Source organism: Echiichthys vipera, assembly GCF_963691815.1.
Source record: "Echiichthys vipera genome assembly, chromosome: 2".
Taxonomy (NCBI): Eukaryota; Metazoa; Chordata; class Actinopteri; order Perciformes; family Trachinidae; genus Echiichthys; species Echiichthys vipera.
The window spans coordinates 5,791,573-5,810,872 of NC_139827.1; the positions used below are offsets into that span (position 1 = coordinate 5,791,573).

The 19,300-nt window shown below is 44.2% G+C and overlaps 1 protein-coding gene across 1 annotated transcript in view; it reads right to left on the reverse strand.

Annotated features, from left to right (window-relative positions):
- Positions 1-15,651: 15,651 nt before the first annotated feature.
- LOC310953786 (beta-1,3-galactosyltransferase 2-like) overlaps positions 15,652-19,300 on the reverse strand; it is a 5,952-nt gene continuing 2,303 nt past the window's right edge. The window contains exon 2 of the mRNA XM_083922984.1: positions 15,652-17,905. Within this exon, the coding sequence (XP_083779110.1) occupies positions 16,894-17,748 (855 nt within the window). The 5' untranslated portion in view covers positions 17,749-17,905 and the 3' untranslated portion in view covers positions 15,652-16,893. The remainder of the gene's footprint in view (positions 17,906-19,300) is intronic.

A 19,300-nucleotide genomic window follows, 5' to 3' on the forward strand; every position in this document is an offset into this window, starting at 1 on the left:
GCGCTCATTGAAGTGAAGGAGGCGAGCACTTAAACAAGCTGGGGGAAGAAGTGGGAGGTACCGGGGGAAGCCGGAGCGCGCGGTCTTGCGCGTCCCCGAGGCTGCACCTGCAAAAAAAAACAACAACCCCACAGCAGGAAAAACGTCTGCACAGTGCAACAAACACCTTTATGTTACTTAATTTACATAAGAATATCTATGGTACGGTCTATCCATCTCCCTTACTTGTTACACATTTGATTTGTCTCTTTAAAACAGTTTTGTATGACCCATTGTGAAACACTGGAAGGATTCAGTGGTTCAGTGATGTGTTCAAGGACACTCGAAGGAGTGTTCACACCTGTATTTTGGAGCACTTTTAGCAAAGCTCTGAGACTGATCTCTTCATCTGGTGGGAGAGAGCAGGATGATGGACAAGCTGTCATCCCTGTTGGTGCAGGAGTCCCACCCCCTGCGGGTCACTCTCACAGCACTGGGCAGCTCCTTCAGCAACACACTGATGCACCCTAAGTGTGCGAAGGAGAGGTACCCCAGGTCCTTCCTTCCTGCTGCTGTCAGACTTTACAATCAGCTCTGCTCCCAATAGACTACTGACCTCATCCTGTACCCTGCACTGTGCAACATGTCTGTACTAAGGTCACTTCTGTTTTTGCACTATTTGGTCATATTTAATCATATTTATTCACTCAATATTATATTATTACAAACAAACCAAACAAGAACAACTGCACTATATCATGTGAATATGTACATATGTCTATTTCTATTTCTTCCCTTTTTAAATTTAACTTTATTGTTTATTTTTGATTTTTTTTTTAAATCTTTTATCTTATTTTATCTTATTTTGTAATATTCTGTTGCTGCTGTGACAAACGAATGTCCCTGTCTGCGGGACATTTAAGGTTTTCTGATTCTGATTGTTTTTTATGGCCACTTGGGGCCAGCACCACAAACTGTAAACACAACAATCACATTACAGAGTTGTTACTCTGACATTACAACAGTTACTCATTTACAGCTCCAGTCGACACAGATCAACATTAGCATTATTCAGAGACGTATTTCTGACCACCTGGTGAATCTAGCACGGCTTAAAGTTCTCTGTTTTAAATTCATATCATACATCATCCAATACGGACACATGTCCTCCTGAATAACTTTCCAGACTCTCACACATCAGTTCTTGCGTTATCGAGATATTTTGCTGATTTTAATCCAGATCTGTGTGATGCCAGTGTGGTCATGTCACCGTCTGCTGAAATGCATCACCTGGTGGATTCTGACAAATCTCAGATGCTCAGTTTTGCGGGGACTTCCACCACTGAGACAGGCCGAACTCTGTTCATCTGAACGCATGACCACGTTGCCATTACACAGACTTTGGTGACCCCTCAACTCCTGGGGGAAATATCGACTCTTTAGCTGCTAAATGCGCCACAATGTTCAGCAGCTAGTCCCCAACATTGTCTTTGTCTGTAGTTTAGGGTTGTGCAGGTAGTTGCAGGAAGAAAATAAGCCTGAAAATGCATTTCTCTGTTTCCGTCCAAGCTCACTGTAGAGAGAGTTGTCAGAAGTGAGAATATAATCCCCAATCAACAGCAGGAAATGACCTTATGACACAAGGGTTTATGGGTATAAGGAGACGGATGTTGAGGTCTGAAAGCCAGCGCTTCCATTACACTCAGAAACCTGAGCCGATAAAAAACTGAAGCTTCATTTTTCCTCATCAACATGAACACCAAAGAAGGCCAATTACAACAAATAACCGAGCTCTGTTGTGTTTGTTTTAAGTAACAAAGACAGGACTCAGCTCTGTTTCCACTGTTGCTACGGCCAACATTTACAAATGGACGACAGAGTGCAAACAAATCCCTTAATTAATCTTGTTTCCTCTGATTATGTTCTGTAGATCTGATCCTAAATTAACACTTTTAGCGACCGTAAATCTGTTGACAAGACAGCATCATTCATTCATTCATTCATTCATCTTCAATCGCTTGTCCCTGTCGGGGGCGCGGGGTGCTGGAGCCGATCCCAGCTGACATCGTGCATGAGGCGGGGTCCACCCTGGACAGGACGCCAGTCTATCACAGGACACATAGAGACAAACAGAGACAGACAACCATTCACACCTACGGGTGATTTTAGAGTCATCAATGAACCGAACACCTGCACGTCTTTGGACTGTGGGAGGAAACCGGAGAACCCGGAGAAAACCCACGCAGACACGGGGAGAACATGCAAACTCCACACAGAAGGGCCCCAGTCAGGATGCAAACCTGGAACCTTCTCGCTGTGAGGCGACAAGACAGCAGTGGAGCAATATTCCTTTTATTCCTCACGGCTTCAGCAGTATGATAATGTAGCCTACTACAAAAGCCCCCGGTTCAATCCCCATAAAGAGTCTTCTTACTCATTATTAGTGTCTTCATGCCAAGTGTGTCACGAAAGTTCACCCACCCGTCGCATTGCTTTTTATTAACAGCTCAGTCGCCACGTTTGCGTTTCCATTTTAAGCCTGTGTATTTATACACGGTCTTGGGAAAGCTATAGGTGCACCTCTAACCAAATACTTCCGCCCGCCACTTCAGCTGTAAACGAGCTGTGGACGGAGACACTAAATTCAACTGCGGGGTCTGTGCTGCGTGTCGAGGAACACACTGAAACCTGAAACTCTCAGCGTTGTCACCGGCCCTCAGCCTGGAAACATGTGTTTAGCAGCATCACCGTGGGAAGACTCATCCACTGTCACACCCCCACATACACAACTGGACATTAGACATTAATAATCCACAAATAAGAGGACACACGCATGAAAATATATCAACAAGCGTGTATATTATGTACAGCTACTTTACAGACCCCCGATACACAGATGCCTGCACACACATAAACACTGTGAGACATCTGAGAGTCTAAAATGAGACGGTCAGTCAGTCGGACAAGTCAGAGCATGCACGAGAACTGTCCGGATGAAGTCCTGCTTCCGCCGACACGACTCACACACACACAGTAAAAACACAAAGGCACGGGCTCACACTTAGACAAAGGTGGCATGTCTCATTTCGTAGGAAAAAAGAGGCTTTAAATACTTTGTCTACTAAAAACTTTACAAGACATTAAACTGGACAAGTCGCAAAACATCTCTACATGTCATCTGGATTGCAGCAAGAGGAACCAAATCATATTATTTTTATTTATTCTTATTTTGCAGGAAGAAAACTGTAAGACTGTATTACGACTTCACAAGACGCTAAACCCACAATTAGCAAGGACATAACCGGTTTGACAGTTTGAGTCTGGGTTGACAGCAGTTTGAACATTTGATTTACTGTGTGTTTTTACCAGGACGTACTTCTCAACTGAGGATGTTGAACAGTCACATTTTTTAATATAATAGCAGACGCACCGTCAGCAGCAAAGGGATTCAACTGAGATTCCAAACGCATTAATCATTTCCATTAAAGTCGGTCTTTGTTGGCTGCTTGTGGTGCAAAGTGCTCACCGCTTTGTCAAATAAGATGAAATGTATGCATGTGTATGTGCCACTTTATCTTTAAATCATTTTGCACATTGTATATCGTTGTTTCCTTTTAACTTATCGTTTGTAAACTGTGACTTTATCATGTAATGCTGCTGTGACATGTGCTGCTGCCTTCTTGGCGAGGGCGCGCTTTTGAAAGAGATCCTGATCTCCATGGGTTTTTATCCGGTTAAATAAAGGTTCAATAAAATGTCCATTGGCAATGAAAACAAAACAAAGCCATCTATCCACCAGAGTTATCTGTAATGGTTACTTTTAATTTATTTACAGATGTTGGTGCTGTATAGTACCTCGGGATCATGTTCACGAGTGAGGGGAGGATGGAGCGTGAGTTTGGCCGAAGAATCGGAGCAGTGAGGGCGGTGTTGCAGTCGCTCTACCGCACCGTTGTGACGAAAAGAGAGCTGAGGAAGGCAAAGCTCTAGATCTACCGGTCAATCTTCGTTCCTACCCTCACCTGTGGTCATGAAAGCTAAAATGCAGTCAGATACAACAGTCCTACAATAAATCAAACCATTAAACAACATTATAACCTTCATCAAGGTAGGATTTACTACAGCACTGACTTACAGTGAGTGAGTACAGTGAGCTCTGAAGAACACGTGAAGATCTGAGGACACACCAATTCAATTCACTTTTATTTAAAAATGCCACATCATAACAAAAGTTATCTCAGGACACTTTACAGAGTAGGTAAAGACCACACTCTATGACTTATTTATGATTTACAGAGACCCAACAATTCCCCCGTAGAGTACGGTGGCAACGAAAACCTTCACTATAACAGACAGGAACGTCAGACAGACCCAGCTCTGTGGAGGACGCACATCTGTCTGCACCGGGGAGAGGAAGAGAAGGAGAGAGAGAGAGAGAGAAAAGACACACAGATGGACAGAGAGAGACAAAGACAGACAGACAGAGACACGCTTCCAGAGATGCAATGATGAGTAGTGGTAATTACAGCTGCGATACAGTGAGATATGTTACTGGTGTGTCAAGCGTGTACAAATTTTAGATGCTATGAGGAAAATCAGGTCATGCACCTTGGTCTGTTACATTAACAATGATCATTTAACCTCCATCCTTCAGCTACTGTATGTACTGCTGTGTGTGTGTGTGTGTGTGTGTGTGTGTGTGTGTGTGTGTGTGTGTGTGTGTGTGTGTGTGTGTGTGTGTGTGTGTGTGTGTGTGTGTGTGTGTGTGTGTGTGTGTGTGTGTGTGTGTGTGTGTGTGTGTGTGTGTGTGTGTGTGTGTGTGTGTGTGTGTGTGTGAAAGAGGAACAGAGTGTGACAGGAGTGCGAGAAAACAAACACGACGACCCTGATCCCTCACACTCGTGTTTGATCTGCTGCTTTACAACGAAACACTAAAGTGGGATTTTCTCATGGGAAGAAATCAATGCACCGGGCTGATGGCGTGGCCACGGATTACAGCTTAATCAACAGGTTCAGTGTGTGTATTATGTGAATACATCTATTTAACCAGTATTTCAGAGTACCATACCCTACGCCAACATCTGAAATAATAAGGTATGTATAAACATGCCTGCATTAAACTGAAATTAATGTGGAACTTGTCTGTCGACCACTTTGGTCCAGACTGAAATATCTCAACAACGATTTGATGGTCTGTCATGAGATTTTGAACAGACGCACGTGTTCCCCAGAGGATGAATCTTACTGGTGTTGGTGATCCTAAGACTTTCACTCTAGCGCCACCATCAGGTCGTAATTCCTCCAATTCTCTAGCCACTAGCATGGCTGTCGACTCTTTATCTTAAAACATGATACAGATACCCATATTAGGAGTTTGTGAATTTATTTGAAAGCATTAAACAGAATGTATTTAACCGACACAATCACTATCACCACATGAATCTACATCCAGGGCCGGAGCACACTAAAATGAAGTTCTAGGGTGATACTTCCAGGTTTTTGGGGGGTCTTACTGACTTGAGGATGGGTCCAAGTCTGGGATTATACACATATCTCACACATGTTGGATGTTTGTAGGACAAATGAATGGAAAATGAAAATACAACACTCTAGTATTGCCCACTGGCGCTACATACATGGCGTGTGGAGCTGTTGATGTCATCCCGGTTATCTCGAGAGTCAGTAAAGTCTCCGGCTCAGTTCAGAACAACAGAATGAAAAACTTGGAAAATGCTCCGCTGGATGTTTATTCTTCCAGATCGCTGATTCGCTCATTTAGCCGTCAATCAAAAAAGGATTCTGCCTCAGACAGCTCATCCAATCATCAAGCAGAAGCCGAGCGTCCGGGCCAACACACTGTCAAAGAGACCCCCAGAGACACTGAGCGTCCAATGGGCGGGACAAAGCCCATCATTTATCCAATGACCGTCTAGTTTGGCTGCAGTGGAACAACCTGCTCTAAGCTTAAGTAATGGAGAGATGTTAGAGCTAGGGGGCTGCCAATGACCAGCACCCAGTTGGGTATTCGGTGCGTTGCTCAACAGCCCCCTGGCAGTGCCCAGGAGATGAACTGGCACCTCTCCAGCCACCAGTACACGCTCCATTCATGGTCCACACAGGGACTCAAACCGGCAACCCTCCAGTTCCCAGCCAAGTCACCTGTGGACTGAGCTACTGCTCCCCCAAAAAAGTGCTGTGGTACTGTGGGGATGATTGAGAAGGAGGTTGCTCCAGTTACCTGTGATAAGGAGCTGATTCTGAATAAAATATGAAGGCTTTCTAGTGCTTATTGAGTCATTGAAATGTACACACAGCAGTAAATATTTCACCACTTTTATTTTTTATTTTTTGGTGACAAGCCGAGCTTCCCTTGCAGTCTTAGAGCAATCACCACTGAATAAACTTGATCAAAGATTGTGTTCGTGGGTGGAGCTCTACTGTGGAGCTATGACTGTTTGTCTTGCAGGACTTAACTTTCAATGGACGACAACATTTCCGTGCCCTAACACTAATAATACAGCACAAAGTGGTGTGTTAAAGGCTGAGTGTGGCTGCTGCTGTGTGAGCACCAGAGGAGGGCTGTTAGTCGGGTACGGAGTGGGAGTGTTTCAGTCTCAGTGTTTATGTGATTCACAGAGCCGGGGCTGGGGAAGGCTTGACCCTTCACAGACCTCCCCAACACAGCGGAAATGACTTCTGTCTACGTAAGACCTTCACTTTTCTCTTTCAGAACCTCCCAAACTCCCCAACTTGCTTTTTTACAGGAATGTAAATAAGATAGGAAAACAAAGAGAGATAAAGCCGAGGGAGTGTTTTCACCTTTATGTGTGCTTGTATACTTTAGGGCGCACGCTTGTATGTGTTTATGTGTGTGTGTACTGCACATGGCTGCCGATACGGTGTGTTTTACAACATCGCAGACATTGGCAGAGCTCCTTTTAATGAGGGCTGGTATACAGACTGTGTTTCAGGGAGGAATTGCAGCGGTGGAGAGGAAAACATGAACTAACACGAAGGAATTCAGGCCTGGAGTTACTCTCCCCAGGGGAGGCAGTCAGACTCGTTGTTTGGTCCTGAGCCAGGAATACTGAAGGAAGACGAGAACAGGGCCCACGTCTTCTTTTATTCACGTTTCTCCGTCTCCTTGCTGCTCTTTGTGTCTGCTGCTCTCTGTTTTTACTGGAACTCTGGACAAAGGCTCTTATTATAATGATACAGTTTTCTTTCTTTCTCCTTATCTTGGTCATATTTCCTCAGTGTGTGTGTGTGTAAGTGTGTGTGCACTCCTCTCAGAGTCTGAAATATTAATAGAACTTTTCTCCACTGATGATGAAGTTGCCACCTGCACTCTGTCACACACACACACACACACACACGCACACGCACACGCACACGCACACGCACACGCACACACAAACACACACATCACAAGTGCATATCTATGTGCACGTATGCAGTTTGGGAGTGGCAGTTCTCCAGTAATGTTGCGTAAGTGTCATTGCAAAGCGGTCAGTGCATTTAATATATCTAAGAAGTACACATCATATTTTACACCCTCACCCTTGCTAAAACCTTTTTAATAACTTCTTATTACCTCAGTTATGAGACTTTAAATGGATTGCATTCATCCAAAGTGCTTCACTGATGGCAGCAAAGCTCTGGGAGGTTCTGGTCCGACCATGAGGAGCTTCTGAGGTTCAGTGTGTCGCTAATTGACTCTTTGACATAAGGAGCTGAGCATCAAAGCACAAACCCCGTCACTGAACGTGTTCTCAAAATTGCGGGACCTTCCTGAACAAAGGAGCTCTCTAACATTTTTATTTGTATCCAGGTGTCGTAGATCAACACAAGCCCATCAACAAGTTCTGCACAAAAACTTTATATGATATCTAACGTAACGGTAAACGGAGCTGGACTGCGATGGTTGCTTTTGGTGTCAGTTAGGTTTAGGCACCAAAACTACTGTTACATGACCGGTGTTAGCCAGCAAGAGGTAAAGGTTAATGTAAGGCATCAAAATAACTTGGTTTGGATTTAAAAAAAGCTTGTGGTTTGGCTTCGTAGGTCCAGGACATGATCCATCCACCACTCAAACCTGCCTCTTTAAGTGGAGCTCGCCACACAGATTAATGTGCATTACTGCAAATAGATGTTAATGACATGATAGAAGATGTGTAGCGTTCCTGTAGTAGCCCTTACGGAGAGCTTGAGCCACCATGGCCAGGACAGCCAACAGATTTCGTTGAGCGGGAGCTGGACCCCCTTTGCAGTGAAGAAGTAGCAACCTGTTTGGCTGCAGCAGACGTAGTGCAGGGGCTGGGGTGTAAGGTCCGACCATGTCCTGCGTCTGAGCCATCCGCAGCACTCTGGGCCAGTACCAGTAACTATAACCTGGTTTGAGCCGCCACCCGTAGCCAGTGCAGGGTATGGAGGAGCGGTGTAGCGTGGGAGAACTGTGGTGGGTTGAAGACCAGCCGGGGTGCTGCATTCTGGATGAGCTGCAGAGGTCAGATGTCACATGCAGGCAGAACAGCCAGGAGGGAGTTGCAGCTGTGCTTCCAGTTCCTAAACATAACCACAAAATCAGTGGCGGATACCTGAGGATTGTAGAGGAAATAAATGAAATATGCCGTCACTTGGGGACTTCTCAGATGTGTCAAAAGAAACGGGGAGGCAAAGCAAAGGGAGAGATAGAACAAGACAGAAACAAGGAGGAAAGTAGAGAAAGACAGAATGAAAAAGATAAAGAGGAATGATCGACACCGAGTGGGAGAAAGAGGGGAAGAAAGAAAAACAACATGGGAGAGGGGTGGTTGACAGAGGGAGGTGGGAGGGAGATGACACAGCCATGGGAACCCGTGTTTGGTCCACGCTCCACACTCTGCAGTTGTTAGCCTCGTCACTGTTGTTATTTTGTTTTCACATGCTCTTCAACCTCGCCGTGTGGACTGCAAACAGATGTTAATGACGTTTCTCACAAGAGTTTCCCCGCAGAGTCATCAGCGCTGCTAATGGGCTGTGGTGAGACGTTTTAAGTGAGGATGGACGCCATCGCAGAATGCACTATGCTATTGGAGTGCTGTTAGTTCTGAGAGAGAAAATGTCCCCGTATACTATCACCGTACCATACTAAATACTATTTACTGACATATCTGATGTCGTAAAACAAAAGCTCTTTAAGCATGTGTTAACCACAGACCTTATTATTTAAAGTGAACACATCAAATAAGCCATCAAGACCGTTTTTTCGTTTAAAAAACTTTTAACGGAGCAATCCCGGAGAGTCGCTAACAGTTGCTAACAGCTGGCCGTGGCTAACACTGATTAGCTCGGGGCAGTACGGTGAAGATAAACGTCTTTTTTAACCACTAATTCTGCTCAAAATAAGACCAAACCTCTGCAACGGGCTCCTTCCTTTGGGATTGACTTTGGTAATCTACGTAAATTGACTTGACTATGAGAGGAGCTGGTACCGGGGCCATTAGGTGAGTCTTTAAAACACTCTCTTAATAAACTCTGGGTTCACTAACTACGTTGTTGGTGCTTTGTTTTATGTGTAGGGACTCTTCTCATGCAGAGGTTTGGTGTTACTTTGAGCAGTTTAAGTGGTTAAAAAAGCTTTAGTTTTAACGCCTTCACCGTTATTTTGCAGTAGCAGCACTAATCAGTGTTAGCAAAGTCCAGCTGTTAGCGACTGTTAGCGACTCACGACGGGATTTCTCCGATAATAGACCATGGGATGATTTTACGCTGAAATTTCACTTTAAGGCATCTCACCAAAAATCCATTCAAAAAACCCACAGACTTCAAGATGAGGGACCCGGAGGCGCAACAATGCTAACTCACTTCTGGGTTTTGGGACTCACTCCTTCAGTACTCTATAAACTATACTCATTAATAAATACAATTTCTGGGCATCACAGGTTTTGGTGCATGTGAAAAATCAATCTTCAGTGCTTCAGAGGTCGTAAAGCATGGACCCAGACTTCAAAATAAAAGTGTAGCACAAGTAGCCACACTTATAGTCTTGTGGTGCGGGTTTCTGTGTAGCAACAGTTTATGCACATACTGTATCTACCATGGGTGAAGCTTACGCGGACTCCTTTTAAAACGTTTTTGCCATAGAACCCACTGAGATACATAAGTTATACACGTGATAATTATGTGAACACAAAGCACTTTCCGGCTATTTTAAGCAGCTATAGCAGAGCCGCTTGAACAGCTGTGTTTGTTTTAAGAGACAAGAGAACGTTGGAGAGAAGGAAGAAGCCATGTGTGCAATATGTACACTTTCTTTATTCTGCGTATATACACCATACATTGAGTTGTGACGTGTTTGTGTTTGCGTCTGCGTGCATGCGCCGAGGGAGTACACCACAGCAGAGGGAGGCCTCCGGCGACCAGGGCAGCCGGTGGTTCTCACAGCCCACGGAGCGTCTCTCTGACAGGGATCGTGAGAATATGAGTGGCAGGGGTCTTTGCGGTTAAGAGGAATTTGAAAAAAAAAAAAAGTAAAGTGAAGTAAAACAGCAGTGTTTATAGATGTCAACAGCATAAATAGTCTGCGCAGAGGGCTATTTTTGCATCAAGGAATGTTAGGAGAAAAATCCATGCTGCTACACCTACAGACGTATTTCTTCACTGCGTCCTGTTAGTGTCATCGCCAAAGTAGCAACTTTACAATCCCAGTTAAAACACTGTCAAGACTCGAATGTAAAAGTGAACACCGGGACAGACCTGGAACCAGCAGGACGTCTGGATGTCTCTCTTTTCCCACACCTGTCTTCTTTCTCTCATCTCTCCGCTCCCTTAGTCTCTCTCTCTGTACATCAAACGACACCATCCCCTCTCCCTCTCCCTCTCTCTCCCTCCATCCTTCATCTCCGTCTGCAGCTTCCCTCGTGTCACTGCGAGGCTGTTGGATTATTTATGGGCTGGTGAATGGAGAGAGATAGTGTGAGACCCAGAGCTTGGCCTCTACCCTTCCACTGTCTGCTACCCTTAAATCACCACCGAGTCTGGCTTACTTTCACATTGATGGGGTGTGCATGTGCGTGTGCGTGTGTGTGTGTGTGTGTGTCTCAGACTGAGAGGGAACAAAACTGGTAGTCTAAGTGTTAGTTAAAGGGATAGTTCAAATATTTCGGTATTGTGTGACCTCTGGTGAATCCGAACTAACCCTTCAAAGTCACACGACACGAAAAAAATGTACCAATCAAGGCGTCAGTAGATCAGCAACTCTTTTGTTCTGCAAGGTAGAATTATATTTTTGGGTCAGAGGAGTCTGGTGTCTTTGAAGAGAGCATCAATGGATATTCTTTAGGTGGCTAAAATATGTTTGGCTGCTGCCTGTGTTCAGACACTAAACTTTACAATAATGGCAGCAAATGCAGAACAAAGATTTTCTCTCGTTGTTAATGTGCCCTTGCTCTGGAGGCAGTGTGCCACACTGCTTTGTACAGCATTGAGATATTGAAGAAGAAGAAGAAGAATTACTTTATTTATCCCGCAACGGGGAAATTTAATTTTTTTCACTCTATTTATCATGTTACACACACAGGCCCGAAATACACACATGCACAAACAGGACCTCTACATGCAATTAAGGAGAGATGTCAGAGCGAGGGGGCTGCCAGTGACCGGCGCCCCGAGCAGTTGGGGATTTGGTGCCTTGCTCAACACCACCTCGGCAGTGCCCAGGAGATGAGCTGGCCACCAGTCCACGCTCCATACATGGTCCACACAGGGACTTGAACCAGCACCTATGGACTGAGCTACTGCCGCCCCAAAACGATATTTGTCATTACGATATTTGAGGGATCTGCCGGTTTACAACCCTTCCAGAGATCATTTCACATGTTGGTATTTTACAAACATTCCAAGCAGATTGACCGAAGTGCTCTGAAATCATCTTATTGCACAGAGAAATGTAATGCTTTTAATGCTTATCAGTTGTTTTTTGGCCACTGGGGGGCAGTAGAACAAACTGATAGATAGCTAGATATAGTAGATGTGTGTGTGTGTGTGTGTGTGCGTGTGTGTGTGTGTGTGTGTGTGTGTGTGTGCGTGTGTGTGTGTGTGTGTGTGTGTGTGTGTGTGTGTGTGTGTGTGTGTGTGTGTGTGTGTGTGTGTGTGTGTGTGTGTGTGTGTGTGTGTGTGTGTGTGACCAGCTGAAGTTTATGACCCTGCAGTGCTCTTTGTTTTCTCAGGGTGACAGAGAGGACAGCCGGTCTGCAGGGGGGGGGGGGGGTTACTAGTACAGCAGCACCTGGTCTGAGAGTAAAACAGGAGAATATCGGGGGGTTGGATGGTACAAGTTTCAAATTCTTAATGTGAATTTGGATTTAAGTTGCAAACCAGTTTAGCTGTAGAGAATTTAATTATTATGTAAATGAATTATCTGCCTTCCTGTTTAACTGTCCAACTACTTATCTTAGTGATAGGATGTCTTAAAGGGGGAAAATTGTGCTCATTCCCATGCTTTAATGTTAAAAACACATTATTTTTCTCACCCTGTCTGTCTGTATGTATCTGTATTCACCCTCTGCTTTAGTGCCTGTCTCTTTAAGACACCCCCCCCCCCCCCCCATTTCCAAGTCTTCTTCTTCTCTGCGTCTCTGCACCGTCATTGCAGACGTGGGAATAACTGTAGCTGCACTAAAGTTTATACCTATATATATAAAGTATAGTTGTGACATCACAACCGTACAGAAGTCCTGACGGTTCGTTTAAAGGCACAGTTTCTGAATACGTCAGTGTACGTTTCTCTGTCTGTTGACTGTTTTGGTACTTTCTTGTATCTTTGTAGCACCTTAACCTGCTTTATAATGAAATACAACAAAAAACAAACATCACTTTTTATTATATTAGAATATTTTTAATAGACCGAAATCAAACGATCAATAAATCAATGTCTTTCTGTTGGTATGTCATCCGTCTCAGACTTTCCGTCCTTCCAGGCAAAGGAAAATAAATAATAGCCCATCCCCAACGTGCTACACACACACACACACGCACACACATGAACACAGATATATTACATAAAATAAATAATACAGGAATCCATCAACTCAGTCCCATCTGAGAGCATCAAAGGAAGAGGAGATGAGCAATTTCCTCTATAGTTTCTAGAGCGTCTGTGTTTTCTCTGTGAGGGTTTTGAGTTCATACCTGAATAAGCAAGACAATAAATAGGTCTAGTATCACAAAGGCAGCAGACACACACACACACACACACACACACACACACACACACACACACACACACACACACACACACACACACACACACACACACACACACACACACACACACACACACACACACACACACACACACACACACACACACACACACACACACACACACACACACACACACACACACACACAAACTAACTAACTGTCTGGTGGGCACAGAGACGTGGAGGAGAAAATATATACGTCTGGAAAAGGGGGATGGACAGTCATAAGGGCTTACAACATAATTAAAGGGGAGTTTCAGTATTTTTTTAACCTGGACCATGTTTCCCCATGTATGTCTGTGAAGGTTTTTTTGAAATTGGTCGACGAGATCCCGTGTATCCGCAGTTATTAGGATCCATTTGTAACACAACTAAAACATTTCTGCCTGTCTGAATCCAAAGGGAACATTAATCCGTCACAGCTGTGGAGTTTGTATAGCTCCACATATTAGTGACACAATTCAAGTGCGTAAAAACGAACTATTCATTCATTCATTCATTCATCTTCAACCGCTTGTCTCGGTCGGGGTTGCGGGGGGGCTGGTGCCGATCCCAGCTGACATCGGGCGTGAGGCGGGGTACACCCTGGACAGGACGCCAGTCTATCACAGGACACATAGAGACAAACAGGTTGGCGCCCCGGCTGAGGCCTTTCTGTGTGGAGTTTGCATGTTCTCCGCGTGTCTGCGTGGGTTTTCTCCGGTTTCCTCCCATAATCCAAAAAACCCAAACTATTATTATTATTAAAAATCATTTCGATAACGCAAAGCTACGCTTCACAATACTCTCCCTATTCGAAGTTCATCTCAAGCAACTGTGAGATTTCAGAAGGGGATTTCAGACTTCACTATCTTCCATAATAGTCAGACACAACAATCTGAGCCGGTCAAGCGGCAAACACAGGCATTTATAGATGACAAATATTGTCGGTGTGCAGGTGCCCCATTTGATTGCACTGCAGCGAGGTTCACAGGGACCAGGCTGCAGTGCTGGTGCTCAATACTGGATACTTGTTGCCATTGGTCACTTACACATACTGTAAAAACACGGTGAAACAGGATCCAGTTTAAAAAAACCTCTGAAACTCCCCTTTAAGCTAAAACAAGGCATTAAACTCCAGACTGCATGAAACAGACACAGCACTTCATCATTAACAGGATTCCCATGAAAAGAGATGTATTTGCCAGGTGTAAAAGTTGTACTACTGGAACAGCGGACAGTGCCAACAGTGATTTATCCTCCGGTGCCATCTACTGAGGAAGATCTTTGACGTTAGATGGCAGCAAAAACAATGACTAATGTCTGGATCCGGGCTTTGGGTCTTCAGCATCTGTGTGATTTATGCAGGCTGCACTCAGTAGGAAGGGGGAGAGCGGGGCCTTTGACTTTGGGAATCCTCCCTTATCTGACAGAGGGAGCACAGATCATAGACAGCTGGGGATGAATGAGAACACATGGGAGAGGATGAGACTGTTCATGCCAGAGAGCAAAGGTCACTGTGTCAACCCCCTCCCCCCAATTGAATCAGTATATTGGTTTATAGTGACCAAATTTATTGTTTGTGCTTTTGTTCTTATAGGTCAGGCTGTTTAAATTGTCTTTCATATCGTCTGCTTCTCAGTTTCTTACATTGAGGCAGAGGTGGAAGAAGTATTCAGATCCTTCACTACGAGTAAAAGTCCTACCTATTATCCTCACGATGTACTGAAGTATTAAAAGTACTCAGTGTGCAGTAAAATGTTCCCTGCCAGTGTTTTACTAATATATCATTTGGGATTAACTGCTGCTTTAATGTTAATGTTGCATTTTACTGCTGTAGAGGTTGAAAAAGTAAAGTTAGGGCGCACTCACACTGTCCATCCGTACCGTGCCCAAGCACGTTTCACAGCTAAAGTCTAGTTCGTTTGACCAGTGTGAGTGCAACTGTACCGCGCCTAGGCTTTTGTAGAGCACGTTTGCACATGTACGAGCACAAGCGTGCGCACGTGTACGAGCACGAGGCCTACAGCGGTTCTGAAATCATTTTATCTGAGACAGTTCGGACATAGAAAAGAAGGACGGACCATGCGCGGACATTTAAACCAATGGCGGCGAAAGGTTCAGGTTGGTGTGATGCGGAGGTGGAGTGTTTACTGCAGATTTGGTCAGAAAAACCACAAAGCCAGAAATGTGACCATGTTTTCTGCGCTGCTTTCCATTATGTGGCCAAAAGACTGTAAGCTTTTGTAAACAAAGCGACGCATCGCGATGACGCCAATCAATGCGTGTGACGTGTTACGGCGGGATGACGTATCATCATATATGAAATGATGAATATATTATTTTAGAAGGAAACCCCTGAACACGGATGAAAACTTTCCCTGAGACATCCAGAGTGTGTCCTGCCGTGCTCTGATCTGATGTAAGCCTGCCCTCTTCTGGAAAGAGGAGAAACTACAACCTTGCAGAGTTTTGAGTCGACAGCTGAGTAAAGAGGACACAGGAGGAACTCAACTGCAGTGTGGGAACTAGTTTGATTTTACTCATTAAGATCACTTCTTCATAATATTGCTCATTTCTTTATAATGTCAAATTAAGCTTCTAATACATAAGACATTCCTCTGTTTTGAGGGAAATGAGTGGTAACACAACATGGTATGCGTGATTACATCTGTGATTGAGTCCTTAAGGAAATATGTTTAAATATTGAGGAATTTGGCATATCAAAATAAGGCGACACAAAACATGTTAACTGAACAACTTCATTATCAGTCCTGTCTCCTTGTTAAAACATCATCAGGAGCATAATAACACAGAATTACAGTGCTTCACGGTGTAGTTTATGACACGGTGCTGTTACAGCCTGTGGTACTATAATACTTCAGCAGTCTCATTGAGGTAAAGATCCCTTTGATACAATCACAAAACAATTCAGTCTCACAAAACAATCCTCACCCTCACAGATACATTCAAAGAGTCACAAAAGCAGAATTAACAAGTGTAACTTGAAAATCCCTGATTCTGTGACCCCTGTCGGTAATCCAGCTTTGAGTTAACAAAAATATAAGCAGCATAGAGCTCTTGGTCTGCTCTGGCCTTGAAGCATCCCTCCAAAGGAGTACAGTTGAAAATTAGCCACTTTGCTAGCGCTAATGTTGGTATCCGGACCGCACTTGAGTGCTGGAGTGCTGCCTAGCTACAGGAGCTTATTCTGGGATAGGGGGGAAATTACAGCCACGTTGATTCATGTGCTTTCTTCTTTTAAATAATTAGATAAATTAAAAAAGCTGCCACATTGCTCACTTTCAAGACAGGCTGTAAAAAGTATACATCAATCGATTGATGGGTTTAACACTTATTTCAGACCAGCCGGCAGAATGACTTCAAGAATCTTAATCTACAACATGGAGGATAAAATTCTTGCTAGTGATGATATAGATAATCAGTCTTTATGTTTATTATACTACTTTATGATCTGGCAGATGTTCTCATCTGTGTGAGGGCTGATACAGCTCTGAAAGTCCTCCCATTTGAAAAATAGGAAGGTTTTTAGTCCAAATATTGAACTAAAACACGAAGCAAAGTTGTCTGCAAACCAAATAAATATGCTCTATTTGAATAACCGTAAAATATTTGTAAGATTCTGTCTAAAACACTTGTCTAAATGAAATCTCTGTAAACCTGATGATGTTCAACATTTAGTTTCGGGCCGTCTGCTCCTCTCCCAGTAACTCGTCATCTGCGGGATGCTTGTCGTCGTCACGGCGATGGCTTTTGAAAGGCTGCAGCTGCTCAGAGGATGCGTGGGGTCGACGATGAACATGGTTTTTTCAGGAGGGTCCGTGGGGGAAATGCCCAGGTGCTTCAGGCACATACCCAGGTAGGCGTCTTCGATGTAGATAGGTTTAATCTGAGGAGAGACCGTCAGGATCTTTGCAGGCAGGTCCAGGGACATGACGTAGGCCATGCCCAGAGGATACGGGGGGTACTCCGGGTCAGCGATCACAGATCTGGGCATGTAAAACTTGTTGAATGGGTTTCTTAAAACCGGGCTGTGCCACCACACCAAACCTGTCATGTAGTTTTGTTTGGCCGTGCCGGCATCCAGCAACAGTTTAACCAGATTCTGGACATGCAGCAGCATATCGGAGTCAATCTTTATGACGTAGGAAGCCTTGACACAGTGCGCGGCCAGCCAGTTCAGCATCATCATAGTCTTGATGGTCAGGTTGCGGTAGCTGTCCTGGAAGTTGCTCTGGATCAGGTCGTGGTGCTGCAGGTTCTCCTGTCTGAGCTTCTCCTGCTGCTGCTCAGCGTCAGCTCCCCCGGGTAGGCCCAGTATGAAGACAGTCTCGATCAGCTGACCTAGAACCAGTTTCTCGTTTCCCCATGTCTTCCGGATGGTGTCCCGAGCCGCTAAGTCCCCGGGTGCGACCGGAACCATGAGGACCAGGAAAGGAGTCGTGGTCTTACACGTCGGCGTGTCGTCCATGATGAATTTGTAGTTTCGTGGGTAAGCACATGATACGGCCCCGGATCCTCCCATCGTTCTGCTGATGATGACCGTGATAACGTCGATGGTGCCGGGGGATTCCAGCTCCCCAAGTTCCAGTCCCCGTTGAGATAGATGAAGAGGATTGTCACTGCTACCAGGATGCAGATAAAGATGTACTTTAAGTGTCTCCTCCAGTGCTCCATTAAAACTACACAGGAGAGAGAGAGAGAGAGAGAGAGAACAGTGTTCTTGGTCCACTTGCATAAACACAGCGGTTGCACAGACATTAATATAGTAAGCTACACATGTAAGTAGCCTGTAACTCCCACATACAGTGTTGACTACATTTGGTCGGTCTGACGAGTTCACTAAAGGATGATAAATGATTCATTCATCCATAGCGCTCATGTTTAAACAAACTTTACGAAGTGCTTCATATTTCAGGGTTAAATTAGGCAACCCTTAACAGGGAGATGGTGGCTCCAATGTAAATATAATGATTTAAAATCAGCGTATAAATGTGCCTTTAGTTGACATTTCACAGAACACTTTGTAGATAAAGAAATAATAATCAGCCAACTTAACTTATCGGAGCTATCTCTGCTACAACTGTGTGTACGACTGGTCTGAAGTCTGCGGGATCAACGCACATTATTCCTTTTGTAAATAACTATAATTTATGTGCGGGAAAAGGCATATGCATGTTTTTGTGCACACACATCATTTATGCATCTGAACCCAGATGTTTCTAACACATTTTTTGTACTTATTTAACTGAAGGAGTTTAATGCCGATCCAAGCTCTTGACGATATTCACAGTAAATGTACCGTTGATTATAAAACCTGCAATAATTATCATAGAGAGAGATTAGAGATGCTGCATCCATTCACAAGCATGGGTATGACCCACAGTCTGCGCGGTATCTGTGTCAGTGTGTGTGTGGTTCTTGTGTGTGTGTGTGTGTTCTTGTGTGTGTGTGTGTGTGTGTGTTCTTGTGTGTTCTTGTGTGTGTGTGTGTGTGTTCTTGTGTGAGTGTGTGTTCTTGGAAACCCAAAGTGGAAGGGATCTGAGGTGAACAATATCCAGCCAGTCCTCCTTGTCCAAATAGCCATCCAGTGTATAACTGTACGTTATTATGGCATACTTCATTGTCTGTGGTATTACATGATCCCTATGTGTTGTTAATGTAGTTATTAAAACACCTTAATAAATGACAAATATCAAATCCTACTGAGCTGAGTGGGGATGGGAATCGAGAACTGCTTACAAATTTGAATCAGAACCAGAAATGTCTGCCTCAGAGTTTATCAAGTTTTATCAAAACCAACATGTTTTTTTCTGACAGCTGTGCAGAGGAAGTCATGGTCACAACGAGGTGTTGTAATAACATTAGAGCCACGCAGGATTAGCAGATTATTTTCTTTGAAAAACCTGAAAACCTAAATAAAAAACACAGTCGTACACACACGTTCTCATTCCATCTAGGCTGTAATGGGACCAATGTGATAAAACCTGACTTTCGTTTTGACCCAGAAAACTAATCAGGAATCAAAAAGGGAATCACCAAAAAACTGAAATAATACACAGAATCGCTACGGACAT